This window comes from Cupressus sempervirens, chromosome 5 (assembly GCF_028749045.1).
Source record: "Cupressus sempervirens isolate cs-2001-9-10 chromosome 5, ASM2874904v1, whole genome shotgun sequence".
NCBI lineage: Eukaryota > Viridiplantae > Streptophyta > Pinopsida > Cupressales > Cupressaceae > Cupressus > Cupressus sempervirens.
The window spans coordinates 392,693,542-392,721,058 of NC_143122.1; the positions used below are offsets into that span (position 1 = coordinate 392,693,542).

A 27,517-nucleotide genomic window follows, 5' to 3' on the forward strand; every position below is an offset into this window, starting at 1 on the left:
ATAGATGACAAGAAGAATGATATCTTACATATGCATTTGACATATAAATTGTGTTCAACCAAATACACGAATCAATCTTTATTACCATGTCCCAGGTGTCTCTGTTAAACCATAAACTGGTTTCATCAGTCAGCATATCTGATGCTCTTTTCCTAAAATGCATAAGCCTTGAGGTTGGGACATGAAGACTTCTTCCTCCACATCTCCACTGAGGAAGGTATTCTTGACATCCATTTGATGGACTGTCCTGCCAAACTATTCTCCACTGCTAGAACTAGAAGGACAGTGATCATCTTTTCTATAGAAGCAAAGGTCTCATCATAGTCTATTACTTCTCCCTAGAGAAATCTTTAGCCACCAATCATAATTTGCATTTGTCAAGTGTTCCATCATATTTGTACTTGACTTTGTACACCCACTTGCAGCCAATGCGTTTCTTCCCTAGTGGAAGATCTGAAAGAAAACAAAATGCTTTTCAAAAGGATTTGTTGTTTGGATTCCATTGTTGTTTCCCATTCAAGTTTACCTTTTTCCCTTTAATCGTACGGCTCATAAACAATTTGACTGTTATCCATATGAGTAAAGTCAACTTATTTAGCTTACTCTTACATCTGGATGAGAAAACCTCAACCAGTTCATCATCTCAAACATCACCAATGAGTTCCTCCCACCACTTAGGGTGTAGTGTAAAAACACTTTCATCCAAATCAGCATGGTCACCATGAGTTGGGCTGCCTTAAACTATACTATTTGGATGTTGATCTAGGCTATCCAGAGAAAAATCTTCTATTACTGGTGCTCACCTAGGAGATTCCACAAGTTCGGAATCATCTCCAAAATCCACTCTTCAAGTGAGGCAAATGGAAGCTGAACACCCAAATGTGTAGCCTTTAGAGGTTGATCTTTAAAACCATAGATGGGAGAAAGAAGTTGAAAAGGCTCACCTTCTTCGTCAATGACTACATCCCTATTGAATGTTAGATGGTCAGTGGCCACATTAATCAGCCTGTAAGCTTTATGATTGTCATTGTACCCTATAAGCATTAACTTCTGACTTTTGGATCAAGTTTAGTTCTCTTGGCATCTAGAATCCAACCAAACACTACTTAAGGTGGTTGATTAATGGTTTTCTACCAGACTGTGCTTTCTCCAAGGTCTTCTTCTTGATAATTTGTGTTAGAGACCTGTTAAGAAGGTAAATGGCAAGGTAAACTTCCTCAACCCAAAACGTCTTAAGAACAATCATATTCTTCAACGTGCAATAGGCCAATTACATAATAGATCAGTTCCTCTTCTCAACTATACCACTTTGTTGAATGAGTATAAGGTGCAGTGCATTGTCATTTAATACTTAAGTGAATTTGTTGGAACAAAACTTGCCCTCATTATCAAACTAAAGAGAGATGTTTGGACACCTTCACTCCTTTTCTACTAATGATTTAAAATTTTAAAATTCATCAAACAAATCTAATTTTATCTTGAGGAAAAACAGCCACAGTTTCCTATTGAAATCATCAACAAATGACAGAAAATAATTGGCACCATTTTGCATGAATCAATTGAAGGACCTTTGAAGCTCTCCACGCTTGTCCTCTAAAAATGGAGTTCTATTGTGCTTCCCTGGTTGGCAAGCTCTGCAAACACATTGTATCTATTGTTGGATCACAAGTAAACCTTCGACCATATGCTCTCGAGCCAACTGAGTGAGCTAAGATAGGTTGACATGCTCATAATGCTAATGCCAAAGAGTATTGATATAAGATGAACTCTTTGCATCAGATCCATGTTACTGAACCTCTCCAATGTCAATAAGTTGATACAAACAATGATCTTCAATGCACTTTGTAATGGATCTCTTGGACTCCTTGTCAAGAATACGACACTCATGTGCACTGAAGATGACATCAAACTTGGGCCAGTGGCACATAATCTGACTCGCTGAGAGTAAATTGAGTCCCACACCCGAAAGAATGTATACATTGAGAAAAACGAGTTTTCCCCCTCCAAAGGTTGTTTGATCATTACATTGGCCTGCGACTATATACTCTTCACAACCACCAAAGATGACTGAATCAGAGCATGCATTATACTCTGTGAACCAATCTTTCCTGATTCTAAATGGCAACATGCACCAGAATCAATATACCACATAGAACACTTTGCATGATATGCTACTCATTTGACCATGAAGGCATAGAAGGTTGACTCCTCTGAATGCTCTTCAACATGAGCCTTCCATTGAGACCCACCCGGGTTGGATTTTTTTTCACCAAGTGCTTTTTGCAATTCTTCTTCATTTAACCAGTTTTACCGCAAAACTGTGTGATAGATTTTTTAATCTTTGAAGAATCATCAGGTTTGACTTGTCCTTTCTGCTCAGTGGGCATGTGCCTTTGCCCTTGATGATAAAAGCTTGTTCCCCACTTACTGAATTGCTGTCACTACTAAAATGCTTCTTCCATTTGTCTTGGTACAAGATTTTGTTGAACATATCATCTTAATTCAAGTCAATATTGGTATTTATGGTGTTCAAAGTCTCTATGGAATACTCATAAGACCATGGTAAGCTTTTCAGTGTTATAACGATGTCTTCATCTATCTTGTGATCAATGCCCTCCAATTGAATGTAAATGTCACTGATTTTCATAAAAAAATATTGCAAAGATATTTTGTCGTCCACCATTTTTAAGATCTGCATATTTTTAAGAAAGAAGGCCCGGCCTTTATCTGACGGTTCATGCAGAGATTTCAAATGAGTCCAGCTGTATACAGAAGTCTGGCCAAACTGAACTTCTAGAAGCATTTCATCTGTAGGCTGTGACAGATAACTTGATGAGCATAATGGCTTCACGATTACACTCATTAAGTTTGTCTTGATCTTTGCCCTTAATTGTTGGACAAGTGGATTTACAAAGTACCATCTGATGAAGACACTTGTGCTTGAAGATTGCAAGCATCCAATGTTTCTAGGTGTTATACCTTTTTCCATTCAACTTTTGAATACCTTCCAACATGATTTTGGCTAATGAAGCCATCCCTCCGACGATCTTAAGTCACAGAAAATGAAGAAATTGCAGCTGTGACTGAAAAATATTTTGAAAAACCAAAACATCCCCAATTTCTATTGATAAAATTATTAGCACAAAGTCATATAAGTTGAAACCCCCAATTTTATTCAAAAAAATCTTCTGCAGAGCTTTAAAATACAGGGTGAGGAAACCGTGCACCTAGAAACCCTAGGGAGCCAGCCAACAAATTGCGAGCAGAACCCCCCTTCAAAAAAATAGCACAAAAACCTTGGGCGTGCAGAAAGAAGGCTAAAACACCCTCATTTTTGCAGAAAACAGTCGCAGCACTGAAGAAAAACACAGAAGCCGCAATATATGAAAAAAATCATTCAAAAAATGCAAACTCTTCATGTGGCCTTAGCAAATGTTGCATGGGTAGAGACAGAAACCCTGGGCACAATTGCAGCAGAAAACTACCAAGATTAAGTTGTAGTTCTCAGTTGCTGAAAAAAGCAGGTCATTTTGCGGAAGAAACCTCTCCATATGCCGTGATTTTGAACAAAAGTCACAAAAAAAAAGAAAACATGACTGCATGATATTTAAGAAGCCCGAGTTTTCAGAAGAAAAAAACCACACGACCTTTAGCAGACAAAACTGTACAATTTCAGGAAAAATCCTTTGACAACTGAAGCAAGAAATCACAGCCTTTTTAAGCAGGAAAAAAAACACAATTTTTATGTGAGAAATGGTTCAAAAACTTATTTTAGAATTTCACCAAATTTTCACGCAGAGAACTAATTTCATTTTTTTAAAATCCGTCAAAACTCTTGGAAACAATATCTCTGCTCTGACGCCATAAAATGATTGAAATATTTGATAGTAAGCAAAGAAGCAGAGCACTACTTAAATAAGAGATTAAAATCTTTCCATAAACAAAATGATCGACAACTAAAAAAATGTGGAGTAAGAGCTAAACTAGAGAATAAAAGTAAGTTACCAAAAAATTATTAACTAATTAAAGTTAAAAACACTATCCTAATATCCTAATTGACCATTACAAAACAAATATAACAATATTAATTTCATAATTGTCAAAAAATTGGATTTCCACAAACAAGAAGAGCAGCCTAGACATGCCCTAGCCATTCCTGATCATACAAAAAATTTGGAAACTCATCTAAAACACCTATTTTTTCCCAATGTAAGGGGCAGCCCAAGCATCCGCTTGCCAGCCCAGGGACAGTTAGTTGTCCTCTATAGCCTGGTCAAAATAAAATGCATATTTTAATAAAAAAACAAATTTTAAAAAAGGTAATGCGGTGCCCACAAGGAGCCCCACATACCTTTACACCAACTGTAAACCTGAAAAAAAAAAGACTAAAACCAAAACACAAACTCATTTTGGCATTTTCCATATTATGAATACAAAGAAAAACAATTGTGAGAGAAGAATAGCAAGACCAACATCATTAACTTAAAAGTGTTACAGCTGTGAAAAATGGCATACACCTTGAAGGTTTTTGTCTCAAAACTAGAAACTCTGCTTGGGCTTGGAGGTGATGGCTCCACCCCTTGACCCAACCCTACATTGCAACAGAGAGTGCCTCAAGAACATTGTCTCAAAACCCTAGAAGGGGTGTTGTCCCTTGACCCTCTAGGAGCATACCATTATAAAACAAATATAACAATATTAATTTCATAATTGTCAAAAAATTGGTTTTCCGCAAACAACAAGAGCAGTCTAGACATGCCCTAGCCATTCCTGATCATACAACAAATTTGGAAACTCGTCTAAAACACCTGTTTTTTTCCTCATGTAAGGGGCAGCCCAAGCGTCCCCTAGCCAGCCCAGGGACAGTTAGTTGTCCTCTATAGCCTGGTCAAAATAAAATGCATATTTTATAAAAAAACAAATTTTTAAAAAGGTAATGCAGTGCCCACAAGGAGCCCCACATAACTTTACACCAACTGTAAACCTGAAAAAAAAAAAAAGACTAAAACCAAAACACAAACTCATTTTGGCATTTTCCATATTATGAATACAAAGAAAAACAATTGTGAGAGAAGAACAGAAAGACCTACATCATTAACTTAAAAGTGTTACAGCTGTGAAAAATGGCATACACCTTGAAGGTTTTTGTCTCGAAACTAGAAACTCTGCTTGGGCTTGAAGGCGATGGCTCCACCCCTTGACCCAACCCTACATTGCAACAAAGAGTGCCTCAAGAACATTGTCTCAAAACCCTAAAAGGGGCATTATCCCCTGACCCTCTAGGAGCATACCCTCAACCCCAGTTGCAAGTTTATACAACCAACTGAGAGAAATAGGCTTACCTCTCAACATTAAAAGAAATTGGCGGTCATGTATACTACCTTGAGACGTGAGGATTGATAAACTCCTGAGTATCCTTAAATTCCAACTGCACATTGGGATGCTGATCTTGAAGATGCCACACATGTTGATAAGGAGGAGACAAAGAAGAAATTGATTGGGGTTCCATTGAAGGAGGCAGTCCCTCGTAGTGGCAGAGAACAAACTTTGATTTTGATGCAGTGTTAGCAAATGCTGATTAGGAACAGCAACATATTTTCTATGTTTTATCATTTTGTACTTAAAACTTGCAACCTTTGGGTTTTTCCTTATAAATTTTAGACAGCATATATACACATTGACAATGAAAATAATTAAATTTTATTACTTCGTTTATCAACCCTCATGTGAAATCTCAATTCATCTCTAAAGTTATGTATTAGGTTTCTATAATGTAAATGAATTCTATATCAATGTTATCTTATGAATATTTAAAATCTCTTATATTTTTTGGATTTTCAAAATTTTTAATAGCCATTACCTAAAAATGGCCTCCCAAAAAATCCAACCTAGAAATGTTTACATCAGACCCTAATCTCCATTTTGCTCTTCGCAGATGATGTGGTTCTCTTAGCATCCTCCTCAGAAGGTTTTCAGCAGCTACTTGATGGCCTGGCTTGCTTTTGTGACTCGCAGCAGCTTGTGGTTAACCTGGGCAAGACCTGGGTGATGGTCTTCAATTGCTTGAAGACCTCTCATCTCCATTTCTTCCTCCAAGGCATGGAGGTTGAGATGTCTTCTTCCTACCCATATATGGGGGTCAAGTTTTTTGGACCCCATTTCAACATGAGACCCGCCATGCAACCCTACATCAACAAGGGGTATGGCTACATCAATCTACTCCATTGACAGTGTTTCGGCATCATTTCCAAGACACCATGTCCAAGATGGCTCTATTCCATACTTTGATAAGGCCGATTGTGCTTTACAGTTTTGTGTACTAGAGATTTTCTCCCTTGGAGTCAAATTGAGCTTCAGTGCAAAGGGTCTAGACACTTCTTCTCAGGTGTATCATTAGATATCACTAATCTACTCATAGTATTTCCAAGGTGGCTCTATTGCATACTTTAATCAGGCTGATTGTGCTTTACAATTCTGTGTTCTAGGGAATTTTTCAATTGGAGTCAGAATGAACTTCAGTGCAGAGGGTCCAGACACTTCTTCTCAAGTGTATCATTAGATATCTCTAATCTACTCCTCACAATATTATTTTGGCCAAGTTTGGACCACACCCTCTTAGACTTAGTGCCATCCTCGACCTGGTTAGGTTTCTTTATCGACTCTAGTGCTTTGCAGATTCGACCAAGGGGAGCCAATTACAGGTGCTGACTCGACTAGTTAGGCCTGATGTTGGATTGCCCGGGTTTTCGCTTTACTGAAGCCAAAGGGGATCAAGATGGACCACCTACTCCTTGGATGCATCTGCTCATATCCTCCCCTCTTATCAGGAGTTGAACGAGCATGTCAAGATGGACATTTAAACATAGTATATCTACATGACTTGGGTTGACCCCCTAGGGGTTACAGTCGAGAATGACCTTCTACAAAAAGCATTTTTTAGACTTACAAGAATGGGTCATTGAACGGCCCTCATGCCTCTCCTAGTGTTGGACGCATGCACTTCACATCTCCTTAGGGTCTTTCAGGGTGAGCTCTCGTTGGTTTTGTATCCAGACAGGCCACTAGATTGATAGGCAAGATCAGATTTGTCGACTTTGTGACATGGGGAAGCCAGAGAAAAAGACGCTTTTTATCATTTGTTGCCCCATTTACTATGAGATCAAAGGGAGGTTCTACTGTCTTTTCAGGGGGTGTCGATCTCTCTCCTCCTTCAAGTATACCGATTAGCAATGCCTAGCTCTTTACCTTCAGGAGACCACAAGGCTTTGGGACCACACCCTTCATACTCAATCTCCTTCAAGACAAACTTGCTTCCTCTTGCCTTGGACCATATCCTTCAATTCTAGATTTCTTTTCCGTAGCGGAGCATGATTAGCTTGGGGCTAGAGTCTACCTCAGATTCTTGTTTCTTATTGGTTATGCTTTTCCCTTGGCACCATTTTGTGTTCCCATTGTTGGCTGGCTTCTCTTGTTGTTTTTTGGCAATCCCTTCAACCTTCTTTGTGGTATCTTGTTGGACATTAATAAACTTATCTTATCTACTTCTCAAAATTTAGTTCAAGTTCATTGATTATAATGAAGAAATGTGAAGTTATGTGATGAATTCCTTGGTTCATACCATTTGTAGTTTGTCGATTGCAAATTGCAGTATATTTTAGTCCAAACCCACTTAAGCACTAGTTTGATTATGGATGTTCATTTGGATTGTGCCAGCACTAGGTATTTGGATGAAAAGTTGCAATATGAAAATCATTTGTTACCTTTGTAGATTGTATCAATTAATGTGTTGTTTCCGCATGGCAAAGCAGAACTTGGTTTAAGGTAATCTAATATCCGAGTACTATTCATTGTTATCATTGTCCTTAGGTGTTAGAAGTAGCATGGACTCTAAATCGTTACCCCTTTTGTCTTCTATTGAAGTTCAAGTCAAGTTAGTGTTCCAAGTTCTAGCAATTTTGGAGGAAAGGAATTGATAAGTTCAAGAAGAATAGTGTTAGTCCCTTTGTGATTACCAGAAATGTCACATCAAATTCAACTGAGTTATATCCAACAAAAAGTCGCTAATTCATGGTGTAAACCTTGAGACTGCCTTAGTTGATCACACATTACCATATTGTTTAGCATCTGAATTGCCCTTGTTCAAAAGAGGATAAAATAATTGGTATTATATTTTGTATTGAGAAGTGTTGCAAAACACCATCAACACAAGCTAAACAAAAATCTTGTCTTTCAAGTCAAGTGGGTACAACACAACGGCAAATTGTGAGCCTCTCATCTGGAAAGTCTTGGGTTCGAGTCTACTTGAGCTTAACTAATAATAATAATTAATCACAACAAATAATAATAATTAATCTTGGCATCGGCCTCCTATTGATAAAAAAAATCTTGTCTTTCAAAAGGGTGGACAAAAAAATGTAGAGAGCAACGCAAAGATAATGAGAATCCTATGAGAGTGAGATTGCTTGGGTTTGGATAGACTAAATGGTTTCCCATCTATATCAATCAAATTCATGAGATGATGAATTTGGCTATGGATAAAAGTGAAAAAATGCATAGACAATTCCAATCCAAAAATAACAATTGGCCTTAGGGAGGATGCAATGTGGGATGGAGGTGAGGACCATGAAGTGTGAACAAGGGAATGTAGCATGGAGATGACCTAATGAGGGCTTAAATTATCTTGGAAGAGACTTAGATACTGCCAAGTAATTTTCTACATTGCCAGGCTGATTGATGCAGGAAATGACATGTCAAGGGGAATTAGTAACAACATTCTCACTTATATATATATATATATATATATATATCAGTTTTATAAGTCTTTCCCATCATTTGATTTTTAGAGCTATTGGCACCTCTACAGGCAAGGATGTTAAATCACCCTCAAAAGATGAGGTTATATTTATGTTTTGGAATCAGTCGATCTTCCCAAGCTGTGCCATATTTTGTAAAAGCTTTATCGAAGGGTATCCTCTATATCTTTGGCCATTCTGTGGAAGATAAGGACTGCACTATGCTGAAAACAATTCTTTTAAGCAATAACAGTACTTCTGAACCCTGAAGTTTCAACCTCAAAATATTTGTTGAAACCATCAAGTTCAATACTGTGAAAACTTATTTTGGGTCCTTAAATATTATGAATTTTGCCCATAACCATGGAGGTGCTGAGAGTTAAATAATATTTTTCACTCTTTCTTTCAACTCTTCTACAGAAAAATAATTAGAAATTTCAATAAACCAATTTTTAATCTAACATGTCTAGGATTTTACTAACAGTGGGAAGTAAAAGTGCAAGTGGCCATGCAACAATTGGAATTGTTAAGGGCCATAAATCCAAGGAGTCGAGCTTAATTGATTAAAGCATTGGGTTCTCACTGTGAATATCAAAGGTCAAATCCCCATGGGCACACTGAATGTGAAATTTTACATTATGACTCTCAGTCTTCCATTGTTCGCTTCTAATGCGGATCTGGAATCTAAATAAGTAGACTTCTAAATAGTGAATCTTGATCTTTCATGAGTGACCTCTAGTTCATTTTCTCCCAAGGAATTTGTATTTGTCTCTAATGAGTGCTCACTGGAGCTTGTATTGCTCTCATGTTGAAGCTTGTATGAGCAGAATACTTATAAGCAATATGCAATATTCAAAAAATAAAACTGATGCGTCCTGAAAGCCTATTTGACCCCATATCCTAAGGTTTATTAACTGATTTCGTTTCAACACATTTACACTTATAAGTATACCATAGTTGGATAAAGCAACTGTGGAGACCTGGCCTTTCCAATGCAGGTTCAGAATAGTGTGATCCATTAGCTCCAATACATAAATGAGGTTGTCACTAGATAAATGAATCTCCTCCAATTTTCCTCCACCAATGTTTTTTGTTTCACCTTATCCCACTTTATTGCAATTTATATCTTTAACCTGGATATATTCTTACATTAGATTCAGAAGAGTATAAATCACACTTAGGTACCAAAATATCAAAGTAGAAGGGCAGGATCCAGGAGAGAACATCAGACTGAAGCTCGTTATATGAGCCTGACAAATCAAGCAAGTTATCATTTGACTGCAGTAATTTTGTCAATGCCAATAGGTTCAATCATATTCAGGACAAACTACAGATAAAACAAATTTTCCAGGACAAAAACATTGCATTCATTAGATGAATCATAATTGGAAGAAAATATGCAATCTACAGAAGCTACACTGTCCTCCCACAGAATTTGGATAGTATGGTTTCATTCTTTACACTTCTACACAGATTTTGGTACAAAACCAAATGTATGACAAAAAATGACATCTAATGACACAAATACGATCTTCTTGCCTCTAATGGAGATGCCCCATTAGCTTGCTTCTTGTCACCTACATTTGTTAAATTAAACTGATGCTTTAGCAGTAAGAGTAAGTTTAACAAAGATTATACTATTACAGGATGGAAAACGTGAGCGGAATTCTGGTTTTCGCTAGGGCTTCCGTGCCCTAGCCTGTTCAGCGCTGCAGACCAGCGTTTTGGAGGCATCTGTTCGCTGTTTTTTTGAACGCTGCTGCTTCTCGACTGGCCTGGCATGGGGTTTGGGTGACTGCAGTGCGGCCCGGCCCGTGGGTGGCTTCTCTGTGGCCCCTGTTGCATTGTTCTGTATCCTCGGTGGAAGCCGTGGATAGTGGATGCTGTGAGGCTTCTGCCCCGACCTCTCTTTAATTTTTTTGTAGCTTAGCTCGGGGGTGAATGGGGGATCGGGATATTCCTTCCTCCCAGCTTCCCGTTGGAGATGCCGAGATGGGGACCCATCTTCCTCATTGCAAGCCAAAAATAAGGATTTGAATGGTAAACCGCAATCGGGGGAGGGCAATTCCTCTCCAAAGGGGGGGCCTAGAGTAAAGAAAATTAATGGATGTCTGCAAAGAGCTGAGGATCGGCCAATTTTGATTATCCAACCTGAACAAGTCTCAGAAGATGTGGAATATTGGTGCAAACATGCCCTCATCTGCAAGTTTTTGGGTCTTCGCCTTTCTTTGCCAGTACTGGAATCTTGGGCCCGCCGGATGTGGAACCCAAAAGGGGATATGGAGATTCTATTAGCTGCTAATAACTACTTTATGGTTATCTTTTCAAGCATGACAGACAAAAATAAGGAATTTGAGGGAGGCCCTTATTTCTTTAATCAGGTGGGGCTTTTCATCAAGCCCTGGCACATGGGTTTCAACTCTGCTGAAGAAATCCCCTCTCAAGTTCCGGTGTGGGTCTGATTACCGAGGCTGCCTTTGGAATTCTGGAGAGAAGATATTCTGCACTCAATCTCGCTACTTCTTGGAAAACCTATGGGTTCAGCTACATAGACGTAGGATCGTAAGGTAATTTCTTATGCTCGTATTTGTGTTGAAGTTGATTTAAATAATCCATTGCCAGATTCTATGGAAATTTGCATGGGATCATCTTCTTGGATCCAACAGCTGGATTACGAGACCCTACCATTCAGATGCAGAATTTGCCATGAATATGGGCATTTACAACGTAAATGTCCCAGGAACAAGTCTCCTTCCTTGGCTACTCCCGGACCCCCTACGGAAGACAAGGGGAAAGCTACTTCATCTATTGGACCTGTTGATAGTGAGGGATTTACTCAGGTCAAGTCTCGTAACAAAGGCAAAGGAAAGAAGAGAACCTGGATGGAGAGGCCGACCGATGACACCTTTAACAAGTTTGATGCTCTTGGAGATTTGGTCCAAGAGGAAGGTACCCCAGTTGAGCTTCTTTCTGAAGCCAAAGGACTGCAGGAGATTCAAGTTGAGGCTACACAAAGAGAGGATCAGATTCTAATTGCAGAGGAACAAGAAGCTAGACAGTTGGATATTGATGAGCCTCCTATTGTTCAGGATATTGGAGATACTGGTGAGTCACAGGGTTTGATGGGTCCGGTCTTGGTGGCTTCTACCCCCAATAGGCCCAAGGGGACTCCAAATTCTACAAAGGACAATAAGGCTCCTCTTGTCTTAGGCATACAGCAAAAGTCTTTCAAAAAGGGGTCTGTTGACAAACCATCAAAGAGTGGTAGGAAGACTGATCAGGAGAAGGTGAAGATAATGGGTGAAAATTTGGTTGAGTCTGGCTCTGTGAAACCCATTGATTCTCATTTCTCTCACCCTCATAAATGATTGTGTTGTCATGGAATGTAAGGGGGTTGAACAGCATCCCCAGACAAAAGGTTGTCCGCAGATTAATTGAGTCTCAGTCTCCGGATGTGATTTTTATACAGGAAACTAAGGTTACAATGGAGGGATTGGCGAACTGTGCTTCGCGTATCTGGCCCCAGGGCTCTTGGCAGGGAGTAGGTGCCTTGAATAGTTCGGGGAGGGGTGGCTTGCTTCTGCGATCCTAGAAATGTTTCCCCATTGTCGTGGATCTCTAGTCGGTTCTCCATCTCTATGGTTGCTTCTAGTTTTGAGACTGGAGAGAGGTGTCTTTTATCAAATATATATGCTCCTACTGATTTTTCAGGTAAATCACATTTATGGGCTCATATCAGATTCATCTGGTCCCTAGACCCTTTTCTCCCATGGATTATGGCTGGGGACTTTAATGCTATAACGAGTCTGGAGGAAAAACAAGGTGGGCTAGCTAGGCTAGATCCGTCTTCAAATTTACTCAGGGATATGATTGGCTCCTTGAATCTCATTGATGTGAAGTCAACCAATGGTGTCTTTACATGGAATAATCAAAGATGTGGGGGTGAGGCTATTTTAGAAAGGCTTGATAGATTTTTGGTTCCCTGCTATTGGATGAACAACAGATGGATCACCAATTCTGAAATTCTTGACTGGAGGGGCTCTGACCACTGGCCCATCAAGCTATCCATCACCTCATATAGTGTCACCAAACGCCCCTCCTTCAAATTTCAGTAGATGTGGCTCAGAGACTTGTCTTTACCTGACCTTATGGTGGACTGGTGGTATGAAGGGAAGCCTGCCCATGGAATGGCTATGTACACTTTCAGTAAGAGTCTCCAACATGTGAAGTATAGGCTAAAGAGATGGAATAAACATCATTTTGGGAACCTCCATGCTCAGAAGGTTGCTGCTCAGACCAAGCTGGATGATATTACCCGTCAGATTAGAGATCAAGGGTTGACATCTGATTTGAGTAAAGCGGAGTCGTAGGCTCTGAAGGGATTGGAGGAATGGGAGCTCCGAGAGGAGATTTTCTGGAAGCAGAAATCCCGTGTTGATTGGCTTTAGGAAGGGGATAGGAACACTGCTTTCTTCCACAACTCAGTGAAGGCTCGGAGACAGGGTAATTCTATCTCATCTCTTGTCTCTTCTGATGGGGACCGGATCTCATCCTATGGAGAAATTTCTGGGGAAGCTGTTAATTATTTTTCCAATCTTTTTACTTCGGAAGTTCTTCCTGTTGAGATTGAGGAGCGTGCCATTTTGGACTGTATATCCCTCTTGGTCACTGCAGAGATGAATGAGGCCCTCTTGAGCCCTATCCAATTATCAGAATTGGAGAAAGTTTTTTTTAATATGAAAAAAGGCAAGGCCCCTGGTCCAGATGGCTTTCCGATTAAATTTTTCCAAGAATTCTGGGAAATAATAAAGTTTGATCTCCTTGAAGTGGTACAGGAATCTCATAGAAATAAACAAATGTTGAAGTCTTTGAATTCTACTTTCTTGGCTCTTATACCTAAGAAGGAAGAGGCTAATAGGTTGGACCATTTCAGGCCTATAGCGTTATGTAATGTTGCCTATAAGATTATTACCAAGTTGATCACCGAGAGGCTCAAACCACTCCTAGGTTCTTTGATCTCTGCTGAGCAAGGTGGTTTTGTTGAAGGTAGACAGATTTTGGATGGGGTTGTGATAGCAATGGAGGCGATTCACTCTATAGCGACATCCAAGGAGAAAGCTATGTTTATTAAACTCGACATGGCTAAAGCTTATGATCAGGTGAGTTGGGAGTTCTTACAGAAAATTCTTTTGGCCTTTGGTTTTGAGGAGTGGGTGGAATGGGTTCTAAGTTGTGTGACCTCTTCCTCTTTCTCAGTTCTCATTAATGGGGAACCGTCTGAATTATTTGGGGCTTCTCGAGGACTTCGGCAAGGAGATCCTTTATCTCCCTATTTATTCATCATCATGGCAGAGGGTCTTGGCAGATTTTTAAAATCACAAGTGAGGCAGGGTCTTATCCAAGGTTGGAGCTGGAATAATAATCTTCCCTCCTACTCTCATCTTCAATTTGTGGATGACACTAGGCTTATGGGCATGGCAAGAACCAGTGAGGCAGAGAATTTCAAGCAAGCTTTGGATATCTATTTGAAAGCCTCAGGGCAGTGTATTAATGATGATAAGTCTTCTATTTATTTCTTTAACACTCCTCAACTTATTCATAATGGGATTGCAAGGATTCTTAGATTTCAAATTGGATCTCTTCCTCTGATGTACCTTGGGGTTCCTTTGGTCTTGGGTTTTCAGCGAAGAGATTATTGGCAGCAGATTTTGGATAAGTTTCGGAGTAAGGTTAGTCACTGGACTTACAGATGGTTATCTTCAGCTGGACGAGTGGTTCTGCTTAAGTCTGTGGTGCAGTCTCTCCCAATTTACAGATGTTGTGTTCAAGTTCCCCCTTCCAACTTTGTGAGGGATTTTGATGCTTTATCTAGGCAATTTCTTTGGTCTGGCAGCCTTCTTTCCTCGAAATGGAGCCTTGTTAAGTGGGACTCTATTTGTAGACCGAAGCATGTCGGGGGCCTTGGTTTTAGGTCGATGGCTCTTGTTGTCATTGCTTTGGCTGCCAAGCTGTATTGGAGATGGTGTAAATGTCAGCATCATGATTGGGCCAAAATTCTTGCCCATAAATATTTGCCGGGTGTCAATTGCCCTGATGTACCAAGGCTTACTTTGGTGGGTAAAGGTTCCTGCATTTGGGACACTCTTAAGAAGGGGGCGCAACTTATTAAGGTTGGCCTCTTCTGGATTTGTAACAGTGGCTCTAATGCCTTGTTTTGGCAAGATTCTTGGGACGGCCATCCTCCCATTCTTTCTAGCTTCCCCCAGCTTCAGACTCTTTGCCACATTTTTACTAATGCTGGATGGTTTAAGGTGGAGCACTTTAAGACGGTCAAGCGTCTAGGTCAGGTGGAGGTGACTTGTTGGAAGGACCCTCAGGAGTGGCCTGTGGGTGGCTCTGATGAGGACCGTGCCATTTTTTCTAAAGCTTTGGAAAGTAGGTTTTGCAACTCTCTTCATGAGCAAGATATCTTGGCCTGGAGTCCTAGCCCAAAAGGCAAGTTTACTGTGGCTCAAGGTTATGCTATGCTTGACAGGAACCATCATGGTTCAAATGAGGTGAGTTGGTGGAAGAAGGCTTGGTTTAACCTTTCTTGGCCGAAATGTAATTTCTTCTTATGGTTGTTGGCTCAGAACAAGTGCCTCACTTGGGAGAATCTTCGCAAACGCGGTTTTCAGGGTCCTTCTATCTGCTTCCTATGTTTGGACAATGAGGAATGTACTTCTCACTTATTTTTTCTTTGCCCTTATTCGGCAGAAATATGGCACAGATGGTGGGAGGCTTAGCGGCATAGTTGTATTCATACGTCCTCTTTAATTGACTTTTGGGAGAGTTTGGGCAGACCTTCAGCGAAGACTTCTTTCTTGTGGGTTGCTTGGATGGTCGGGCCATCTCTCATTCTCTGGAACCTCTGGTTAGAGCGGAATCGCAGAATTTTCTGTGACTCCAAGTTAGAAAGTTTGCATCTTTGGAGGATTATTCTTAGTAGGCTCCAGGAGACCATCTTTGCTAAGTGTGATATGTCCGAAGATATTGATCCTGGTGATTATGCTATTGTGCAAAATTTGAATCTGGGAGATAGCAGACGGGGTGTCAACCTTGGAAAAAGACTACACCATGACAAGCAGTGGGTTTGTCGGGATGGGAAGTGGGCTCCCCCCCCAGCTGGGACTTTGAAGATTGATACGGATGGCTCTTCTCGTGGGAACCCTGGTCAAGCTGGTATTGGGGGCATAGGTAGAGACAAGGATGGAGGTATGGTTTTTCTCTTTTCTATCTACAAGGGTCAATACTCTAATAATCTGATGGAGGCTCTTGCTATTAAGACTGCGGTTGAGAAAGGTTGTTCTTTAGGTTGGAAGAGGATCATTTGTGAGTCTAATTCTCAGATTATCGTAGACATGTTGAATAGTCAAAGCTTAGAGAATGTTAGTTGGCAATTACCTGCTTTGGTCAAACAGACTTTAAGTCTTTGTAAGTCCTTGGACTCTGTTTCCTTTCGTTATATCCCTAGAGAATGGAACAAAGTGGCTGATTGTTTGGCGAAGTGGGCTTCAGAGAACGTGGATGGATGGAATATTAGTGGAAGAGATGAGTTAACTGCTGAGTTTAGTGGGATTGTTGAGCAGTTGTTATTGGATGACATGAAGATGTAGTGCTGTTGTGGGCCATGTGCCTTTGCTTTGTACTTTGATTTTGGTTGAATAAATTTTTACCCCCTCTTTTACAAAAAAGAGTAAGTTTAACAAATGAAAATATTAAACACATTACACAGGACATCTTATTGTAGGATATCAGATTTCGACAAAGCTAAATGCTTTTAATTGGTAACACATTATTTAATTATCTAAATATACAATCACTCTATATTCTTGTACATGTGAAATATGTACAATCATAAGTCATCAAAAAACTTACCTTGTCTTCAGGCTTCCTGTTTTTATTTTGACTGTGCTGCCCATTACCCTGACTTTGTAATAGTTCTGAAAAGAATATATACAAATATTAAAGGCAGAATTGACAGCTGAGATTAGCTGAAAAATGTATCTTTATGATATTTTTGCAAATGCAAACAGAACCAATGAATGCTGACAGAATAAAATATAATCCCACCAAACATGATGCATTACTAAACTTCTTGACCCTTCTTAATTGTTACCATCACTGATCAATTGCTATCAATTGGTACCAACTAACATAATGTATGGAATTTGATACGTAGAATACATTCCCACCTTAAAGTTTGCAAGTATTAGTATTTCAGATAAATGGGAAAAGAACATAACAATGAGCCAGATTAGTCCTACTCCAATCTGTCAAAAGTCAAGGATTGGAACAATCCAACAACATAAGGACGATGGAGGATCTTTTGGCCTGTGTACAAGATCAACATTTAGTTCAAAATGGTATGAATATGTCAAAATTGAATGCAAATGGCATACTACATGCTCAATCAATCAGAAAGCAAGCAATCCAAAAGTACAATAAGAAATACAGGTATACCAAAATAGTTGAATTTTAAGTCAAGAGACGAGGATATGGATGTGATGAACAAAGCATATGAATGCTACAGATATTAGTATTATTATGAACTAGAGTAATAATTTCCAAAGAGCATTTGTTACTGTAAGATGCTAGAAATCAACAAGACAACAAAAAACAGTATGCTCATGTAAGGTCCCCAATTTTGGCAGAATAATTAATTTAATTAATTATTTTAAAGTTGACAATAATTTAAATATTAAAACAGATTAATTATTTTACCACAAGTTGCTGGATCAGGAACAGGAACATGGGTACGAAACGTCAGTACGAGAGAAAAAAGTGGAGGTTGGGTACGTTTTTGGTCTGTTCATACAAATAAATAAATATATGGATATGTATATATGTGTGTGTGTATATATGTAGATGTATGTGGATATGTATATGTTTATGTATATACAAATACATATGGGGTAGGGATGATTCTATACGTAACATGCCCACCCAATAATTGTTAAGGGGATACATATGTATAACTATATATATACACATATAACTATATCTATATATATAAACATATAACTATATCTATATATACACACATACATATTCAAATACATACATACATATATATATATATAGAGAGAGAGAGAGAGAGCTATAAAAAAGAATTAAATTTAGAATGTCATATACCAATACATATGCTAAACAAAACCGTTGCAAATTTGAAATTTTGAAACATATCATTCTAATCTGAATTCTGGTTTCTGTATTAAATCAATCAAGCCACAATCTCATGATAGATAAGTTCAGAGTTCACTAATCAGCAGTCTAGGTCTTAAAACTAAAAGTTCAAATTAGAATCACTAAACATTTCAGCATTTAAAAACACAAATCCCAGATGTGTACCCACAGGAGATTCGTTCCAGAATCCGATTCTAGTACATTTCCTACCCGGAGTCTCCTGGAAAAGTCCCACAATTCAGCAACTTAGATTTTAATTGATGTAATTAATAAATGACTTAATAAAATAATGTTAGACTATAAAGTCACTTTTTTCTCCAGCTTGTTCGAGAAGCAACTTCATAAAGAAAATCTAGAAGCTTCTCCCGATTGTTATAAATGGAGAGGTTTGCAATGCATTAATTATATCCAGATGTTATATTGGATTGATGAATTTGACTGGTGATATGCATAGGAGAATTGCTGGAGATGAAACCCTTAAGTAATCAGGAGAGCTGGACAAAAAACTGGTTCTTAATAGGAGTGGATTCAAAATCTATGAGGTTGAATTGTTTCAGAAATACCTTGCATACTATTGTTCTACAATATTTCAATATTCTTAAATAAAGCAAGACTTTGATTGGAAGGCCAAATATTTGAGGTAATGGTTTGTGTTATAAGGTGAATTTGGCCCAATATATAATTATTATAATCTCACTCTCAGTGGTGGCGCTTATTATTGTACGTATTGTGATCTAATTATTTGTGAATACAAAGAGCAATCAAATATTTTAATAACATTTGTTATTAGGCCCATTTTTAATTTAAGCAGACTATACTAAGGATAGTGTGGTGTTAATTAGGTCTGCTGCGAGAAGTATTTTGAGAAGGATATCACAAAACACTGTTGGAAAATTTTCACTCGACAAAAACTCGCCAAGCCCCAAAAAAACTCGGGAAAAATTCAGCCAGTTTTTCAAAAAAACTCTGGGAAAAACTCGAGAACCTAACAAACAGCTTATTTTTTATTTAAATTACCTTTTTTTGCAAAATTCAATGAGAAGATGCATGTAATGAGTTAATTTAAGAGAACGCAAAAGAAACAAGCAGAGTTTGGATATATATAAAATTTAAATACATAGTGGGTACAAAATTGCATTCTCAAACGGAATGTTGATGGCGGGAAGCAGAATAGTAAATAGTTTTTGTCAAACTAGAAGTAAATACATCATTACAATTACATCTTCCTCTTCCCAGCTCTACTAGCATAGGAGTGAGAGGCTCTAGTCCTAGAAGAGGAACCCTACACTGGGCGTGACTATTAAGTCTATGGTTGTGCCTCCTCGCTCGGTATCCCTACTGACTCACTCTACGTCCTGGATGTTACTCCTCATCATCGTCCTCCTCCTCAATGTCATCCAATTAGAAACACAATCCAGCCCCCTCCTCCTCCATGGCCTGCCTCTCCATTTCAGCCATGTCATCCTCAAGAAACAATGGACCCAATTCCTGCGCCATCCAATCAGAATAAGGATCTATAACATACAAACCAAGTGATCCAGTTGAAATCCACTTGAATCTGCCTTCAACAGCTTGCGATCAGCTAACAAGGGCTTGGAAGCCATTTTCTCCTCTACTCAAACCTCAAATCACTGCAAAACAAACTCGTAAAATAAAAAAGACTTGTCATGAGTTTTTCCAGGAAAACTCACCGAGTCTGCCAACTATGTCACGTATATAATATTGCCAGCTCAAGATGAATATTTGACGCCATTAATATAGCTTGGAGTAAATTGCGCAAACTATATTCGGGGAAGAAAATATTTGAAATGAGCCCTGTCATTGGCAGAGCATCTGTGCAGAGTCTTCATCTAGTTGCACAGCACATGCGTCTTGGTTGTAACTGGAACTTGGCATGATTATATTTTACAAGCCAGGTGTCTGAGAATTAATCGATGATTACTGCTGTCTATATCTGTTAGGAGAACTCATATATTATTGGACATGATGTCAGAGTTCCCAGATATAATATGTTGAGTATACCCGTCAGCCATGGGGTTTTTTCCAATCAAAGTTCTTTGTTTGGAAGGAGCTGAATCTTGACATCTGCATCTGTGCATTTGCCATCACTTAGGTGTATTTTTGGGCTTGATAGCATCCTTTCTTCCTAGCACAAATTGGTGTCATAGCATTGCGCAGCTTGGTGCTATAGCCTATACAAGGATTTTTAACAGAAACCACTTACAGTGTGGTTATTTGTGCTGCTGGGTATAAGGACTGGTAATTTCTTGAATAACAGGTCAGAGATAATTCTTCCTAACTTCTGCAGTAAATTGTTATGGTAAAATCAGTAAATTGTTATGGTAAAATAGCAAATTGGTTTTAAAAATGAAACAAACTGTTCAATAAAATGCTCACCGTTTATGTCTATTTATTTGTCAAAATATATGTTCAAACTGTTTGACTAAAAGACTATCAATTGTCTATTACCTCTGTTGATATTAAATGTTATACAATACCTCTGCAAGCTCAAGGCAACCAAACAGCGAACAGTATAACAAGACTTATGTTCTGAAGCAAACAATTAGAGAATAGATCTTTGTCATGTCAGATGGTCATCAATTTTGTGAATCAGAATTCAGTGCATGATGCAATGAAAAAGCTCAAGTCTGGTTTATATCTCAAAGGTTCATGTTCTTCAACATTCAATGATTGTCATTAATTTGCAAGAAAAACTTCAGAAAACGCTATGCTCAGGAAGTATGTTGTATGTTTGACAAAAGTTTGTTTGCCCCATAGGGTAGTGTTCAGAACATAACAGAATGCAAGTAAATTGTAACAGTACGCATATGCACAATGTATTCTATAGCAGATATATATTCATTGATCACAAAATAACAATGTATCTCCAGAACAGCCACAACAATAGTACCATACCAACATAGCCACATCTCTCAAAGATAAATACAATGCTATATATAAGGGTGTTGACCAGCTATGAGTGCCAACCCTCAGCCAACTACCAACCCCTTGACACCAACAACTACTTATTATTCCGACAATATCATCCCCCCAAAAAAAGAAAGTCATCTCTGAATGACACACAACAAAATAGGGAACACAACCATACACAAAAGAAATCAGGGAGTTGGGGGGCTATAGAGCATCCCTAATGAGGAACTACTTATTATTCCGACAATATCATCCCCCCAAAAAAGAAAGTCATCTCTGAATGACACACAACAAAATAGGGAACACAACCATACACAAAAGAAATCAGGGAGTTGGGGGGCTATAGAGCATCCCTAATGAGGAAGATGCAAGTGGTGTAGATGCTGCCAGCTGCTCCCTCAACTATTGGATGTGCTTAGTTTGTCACTGCACATCCCTCTCGACTAATACACATCTCTCCCGAGCAGGTCTTCACCATAAACATTGCCTCCGTAACCTCTTTACGTTTCTTATCGCTCTCCTCCAGGGCTGCAATAAAGCGAGTCTACACTGCTGCCCGATCAGCTTTCTCATAGTATAAATGCTCCTCCAAGGCTATCATCTGAGCCCTCTACCGAACTAGCTGTTAGGATCAAGCAACACTGACTGAGGGGGGCAGTGAATCAGTGTTGTAACACTTTCAAATCAATTTAATATTTTACAACTTAACCATAAACATCCACAAAGCACAATGCATAAAAGTAAACCATAAATCAAAAGAGAACTCATAAAACCATGATTTTGTTCTCAAGGAAACCTTGGCCAAGGGAAAACCCCAGTGGGGATGGTACCCACAAGATGATGCACTCCTTCGAAAATTCCCTGTTAAGAGGTCCTCTAATAGGATTTGTTACATAGCATTTAGTACATATGTCCCTGTTAAAGGACTAGACCTTGTTAAAGGCCTACAACCCTGTTACGAGTTGAGAACAAAAGGGGAGCACACTTGCTCGAGAATGGGAGCTAAATCCACCTTTTGGACTCACTGTCCAAATACAAAGAAAGTATTAAAAAATTACAGTACTACACATGACATACAATGTCTGATTAGTCCCCAATTAAGCTCGCATTTGTTATGATGCAGCATCAAGGCTCACACATCATATATCATATAACCCATGCTCGCATACAAAAACAAGTCCTTCCTTTACACCCTTGCAAATGATTTATCCTGTCAGCTTACAAGACTCTTTACAAAACATGTCCACACAAACTCCAATAAGCAAAATAAAACCGTGCTATCCAAGGATTAATATCTTGGATGTCGTCCCACCATTGCCAAGCAATTGAATTGTCCAAACAATTCAATTTGCTTAGCCATAATGCTCGATTATTACCTGGAGACCCGTCTCCCCCCTAAAAGACACATCTCGGAGATAAAGACATGTCTCAGAGACTTTTCGCATCTCCGGAGACCTCAAAAAAGGTTGGAGACTTCATGACGAAGTCTCCCAGTCTCCTAATCCAAAAAGTGAAGTCTCCTGATAATAAATAAATGTAAAATATATTATTAAATTATTTTTTGTATTTGAGCCCTCATTTTAATGTTTTTTAATGCAAAAATTAAGACCAATCACAATTTAAATAATTTTGAGAGCATGATAGCTGAAGACCTTGAGATGGATGATCACAACCTTGAGGAGTAGATGATAGTACCATCAACATACTAGTCCTAGATAGATTTATGGTTTGTTTACTGTACTAAGTTTGTTCATTTTTGTTTGCATATTGGCAATTTTGCATCAAACTATACTTTTTTTTTAATTTAAAATTTGAATATGTAATGGTAATCTCAGCAATTATCAATCTGATATGATGATGATCATATGCAATATTCGGGAAACAAGTATCTGTAAAAGCACAAACCTGAGTGACCCTTTTGTAAAGGAAAAGGCAAACAAAAGTATAACTGTTCACCTTCAATGACATAAAATTGGTACTATTATTTCGAATTCGAAAATGAAGTAAACTGATGAAATATGTAGAAATGGATGAAATTTAGGTTTATAATTTTTAATAATTATTTGGAATAAGAATTGATATATTTTCTCAACTTTTACAGATAACTTTTTTACTGCTGAAAATCGCTAAAAATCAAGGGTCTAGTTCCCACCACAAAACTATATGGAAATAATAGGCAAAAGTCTACTATGCAACGGTAACTTGTGAGCCTCTCATGTGGGAAGTTTGGGTTCAAATTTACCTTTGCCTAACATTTAATAATAATTAATTCCAACAAATAATAATTAATCTAGGCTTTGGTCGTTTACCAATAAAAAAATAATAATAATATATGCAAATAAACTTATTTCCCTTTGATCTAAGACTATGTTATAGATAACATATATAGCTAGAACAATCAAAAATAAAAATCAGCTTTAGACCTATATTTTCTCTTTTATAATGATTCAAATTTCAACGATAGTTTTCATCTCCCACCACATTTTTCAAAACAAATCTATTTTAACCAAGAGACAAATTATACATTCTAGAAGTGGACTCTATCCTCTAGAACATCATATAATTTTTATAATTTTTTTGATATTATTTAATATTTTTTCTTTCTCAAAACCAACATTTTTTCAAGTGTTAAAATATGTGCTTGTAGAATTTTTTAATTACAATATACTATATTTAATTAAAACGCTATAAACTCTATATGACAATATTCTTGACTTTGAGCACTATAAAATGGTGTTCATATGTTATTTTAAAAAAATCATAAAAATAGTAAGAGTTATTGAAACGCCACTTTTCTTAAAAAAAAATTATTTCTTTAGTAATTGGATAAAAAGTAGTATAAAACATGCATTTGATAGACATTTCAAATTGGAAAAGTGTGAGACCATATATAACTTAGCTAGAATGAATTTATCTATAGATCATATGTTTGAACAAAAGATTAAAATACTCAAATTTAGTCATTCTAATAAATCAGCCTGAAAGGTAACACAACTTTGTACTTTTACCCTATCACTATGAGATATAGTAATGTGATTATGTGAGCTTTGAAATATTTGACTCTATATTAATGTGACATTACTATTATTATTTACTTTAGTCTTTTGGTTTTATAGTATTACTATTTTGTATTTAGTATTAGACTCTTTAAACTATTAGAAAAAGTTTGTCATCTTCGAGTACCCCCGTCTCCTATTTTTCAAACATCGTCATACCGGTACCAGTATAAGTACTGGAGACCTCCAAGTCTCCCCATTTCCCTATGACCTTGATAAACTATCTTGTAACATTGTTATACTGCACCAATTATACTTTGCACTACCAAAACTCATGCTAATCATTAACATAAGTGACCATCCTAGAAGCATATATACATTGTATATACCATATTCCCAAAGTTGTAGCCATATTTAACAGTTTTGTTGTTGTCACTAATCAAAATTGTCTGACTATATCCTAAATTCATGTTCTGGACTTGGGCATTTTTCATGTTCAATCCTTAACAAAACTAATTGTCTTTCCGAGCAACCATGCCATGAGATATGCTGCCATCAATGACAACACCTGAACTCTCATTCAACACTCACTTGCCAACACTAGCTCCTCCTCTGCCATCCAAGGCCACATGGCTAACTCCTCCTGAGCTACAATAGCTATCACTCACTTGGCCTTAGCCCATGCTGCTGAATGTTGGGCCATCCTAAGCTCATAATACCCATCTTAGAATGCCTACTCAACCCTCCTGAGCAAGAAGTGGGTCCTACTCTCCCCTATTGGCTCTTGAAGCCTCCAATCCTCTAACATAGTAGGCATCTCCACAGCACCCATCTTGGGTTTCAAAACATCACACAAAATCTTCAACACAACCCCCTATAACAAATATGTGCAAGCGCTCCATTACCTGATTTGCCCTCTCGTGGACCAAATCCTATACCGGGGCCAACATCCTCCACGAAACTACCTCCATATCCACCAAAAAATGTTCGATGGCGCCCAACTCATTATTAGTCTCAAACACCATGTATTGATTGCACGCAAGAGCCCTGCCCTCAAACTCCTTTGCACAACAATGCCATGCAAGGGGTCCAACTCTAACTCCATTAGATGGGTCAACAATATCAACAATGTCATGTGGCAAATGCGCTAGCCGTTATGGTGAAAGAAGTGCAGGTCCAATGGGTGCCACTCGATAGCAGTTCAGTCTAGCATCAATGGTTGTGCTAGATGTCTCTAACTGCTTCTCTAGAACATTCATCAAGGTCTCTAACTCAACTATCGCATCTCTAGTCATCTCCTGAGTAGCTAATGGCTGCTCCACAACCTCAATCATTGGCTCCATGAGCTCAACTACTCTGCTTACACTAGGACTGTCAGGGTGGATGGCATTTGTAGCTACCCAAACCCTGGCATAGGTATAGTTCCAACAGTCACACTTAAGGTAGTAGATGGGACCAACTAACTGTCAATGTGGAGTATGGTTGGAGAAAAGATAACTCGCATAACTATTGGTGCAAGTCTACCTGAAGGTATAATAACACCTAGTGGTATAGTACCTGACAGCATAGCACAACCTGATGGTGTAGTACCACCTGAAGGTGTAATACCACCTAATGGAGTACGAGTACCTGACGGCATGGAAGAACCTGATTGATGGTGCAACACCTAATGGTGCGAATCCTGCAATACCCTCAACTCCCTCCTCTTTGTCCAAAGCAATCTCCCTTAGTACAGCCCATCGCCTCCACTCAACTCATCATATAGATTGTACCACTTCCTCCTCTATCCCATGAAGAGGTATCCCCAAACTCCTCTCTGCTGGTGTTGCCCTCCTCAGCTGTCTTTGTCTTAGTCTTTGATGCAACTACTTGGTGCCTAAACTTCTTACGGGGTTGAGCATCACCGTTGATTGTGAAAGTGTCCAAGAGTGTCAAATAAAATACGGACAGTCAGTGAGGTTTCCCGTGATTGTGATGATTTTTTACAATAAATTTATTGATATTATTTAAATAACTCATATTGGTGCCATATTTCCTATTTCTAAAGTTGCTTTTGTTATTGTTTTTTGGTAGGGCTTTAGGATTTTTGAGCATTTACCTTCTATAATTAACCTAAACAATGTGACAAAGTGAGTGCACGTTTTCTCCATATTTTTATTAAAATGGTTCAAACAGTTCACGCAGGTTCTCCATTTGTTAATTTGTTAATTTTTAGAGTTCTTTGTGATCATATAGGGTTTTATGAGTTTGACCATTGGCCCTATGTAATTCATTTAACCATTAATGATCAAGAGGGTGAAGGATTCCCGCATGCATTTGAGTGACATAATTTGAATAGCTCGCATGGGCATTCTTTTCCTAATTTATAAGTATTTGTAATCTTATTATCTTTTGGTGGAACTACAGTATTTCAGTCTATGTCCCTTTGTAAAAATCTAACAAATACGATCAACACTTTCTTCACGGGTGATATTGCAGTACCATACACAGGTATTATATCTCCAAATTCATGATCATTTAGGAAAAACTGACTTCGTGGTGAGGTAATAGGATTGTGGGCTTCGGCCTTGCCCAAAACGGTAATGGTTCGAGATGCATAAATAGATATTCATTTCCAACTATTAAATGCGTTACCTATGCACTAACCATTCAATACAATGCCAATCAAGTGGTTTGAAACATCCACAACCAATAAAATTAAACATGGTTATTCAGAGGAAGTTAAAAAGAAATATGTGTATATAAAACGAAGAAAATCTATATGTGTACTCAGAGATGGAAAAGTTAAAAACAACTGACTTGGAGTAGAATTCTTGATTTGGAGGAGGCGACGGAGCTTGGTGGGGATAGCCTCCATTTCCCTTGCGGTTGGAGGGGGGGCGAGAGGAGCATGTCCTCCGTGTGCTTTCATGTAATTCTTCTCTCTTCTTCGCTTGCCCTTGCAACCCATTGTAGTTTTTCCTGTTATCCGCTTCTCTCGCAAAGAAACTACCAAAATATGTTTAAAGCAGAAGAAGCTCGAGCACTTTTCAACTGAAGGTACGTTCTCTGATAGTTAGGCTTCAATGGCAATACAGAGTTATTGTGAGAACTCGGAAAAAAAACTATGGGTTTACTATGACAATGCAATTACGCTCACCAATGTTAAAAAATGTGATTATTAGTTCTGATCGCAAGATATTATTGTTTTCATTCAATTCAATTTTTCACTAAATTGACCAATCAACTCATAAGATTTAAAATTCGAAGAAATTTATCTTTTCTTAATTTTTCATTATTTTATAAATCATAAATTAGAATAAATTTATCTTTTCTTAATTTTTCATTATTTTATAAATCATATTTTTCATTCATTCGAACAATTATATTGCTATTTTTCAATTAAATTGACCAATCAACTCATAGGATATAAAAGATTAAAAGAAACTTCAAATATTTATATCTTTTCCTAATTTATCATTTTTTTTATAAATCATATTTTTCATTCATTCTATTGAGCCATTGTATTTTTGGTAGGGAGAAAATTTAATTTTCTCCAATAAAAATACAATATTTTCTACCAACTCTATCATG

The 27,517-nt window shown here is 38.1% G+C and overlaps 1 protein-coding gene across 1 annotated transcript in view; it reads right to left on the reverse strand.

Annotated features, from left to right (window-relative positions):
* LOC149556453 (coiled-coil protein) overlaps nt 1-27,106 on the reverse strand; it is a 90,723-nt gene extending 63,617 nt beyond the window's left edge. The window contains exons 1-2 of the mRNA XM_089830765.1: nt 26,744-27,106; nt 16,710-16,774 (exon numbers count right to left, since the gene is read on the reverse strand). Coding sequence (XP_089686891.1) covers nt 16,710-16,774; nt 26,744-26,894 — 216 coding nt within the window. The 5' untranslated portion in view covers nt 26,895-27,106. The remainder of the gene's footprint in view (nt 1-16,709; nt 16,775-26,743) is intronic.
* Between the last annotated feature and the right edge of the window lie 411 nt (nt 27,107-27,517).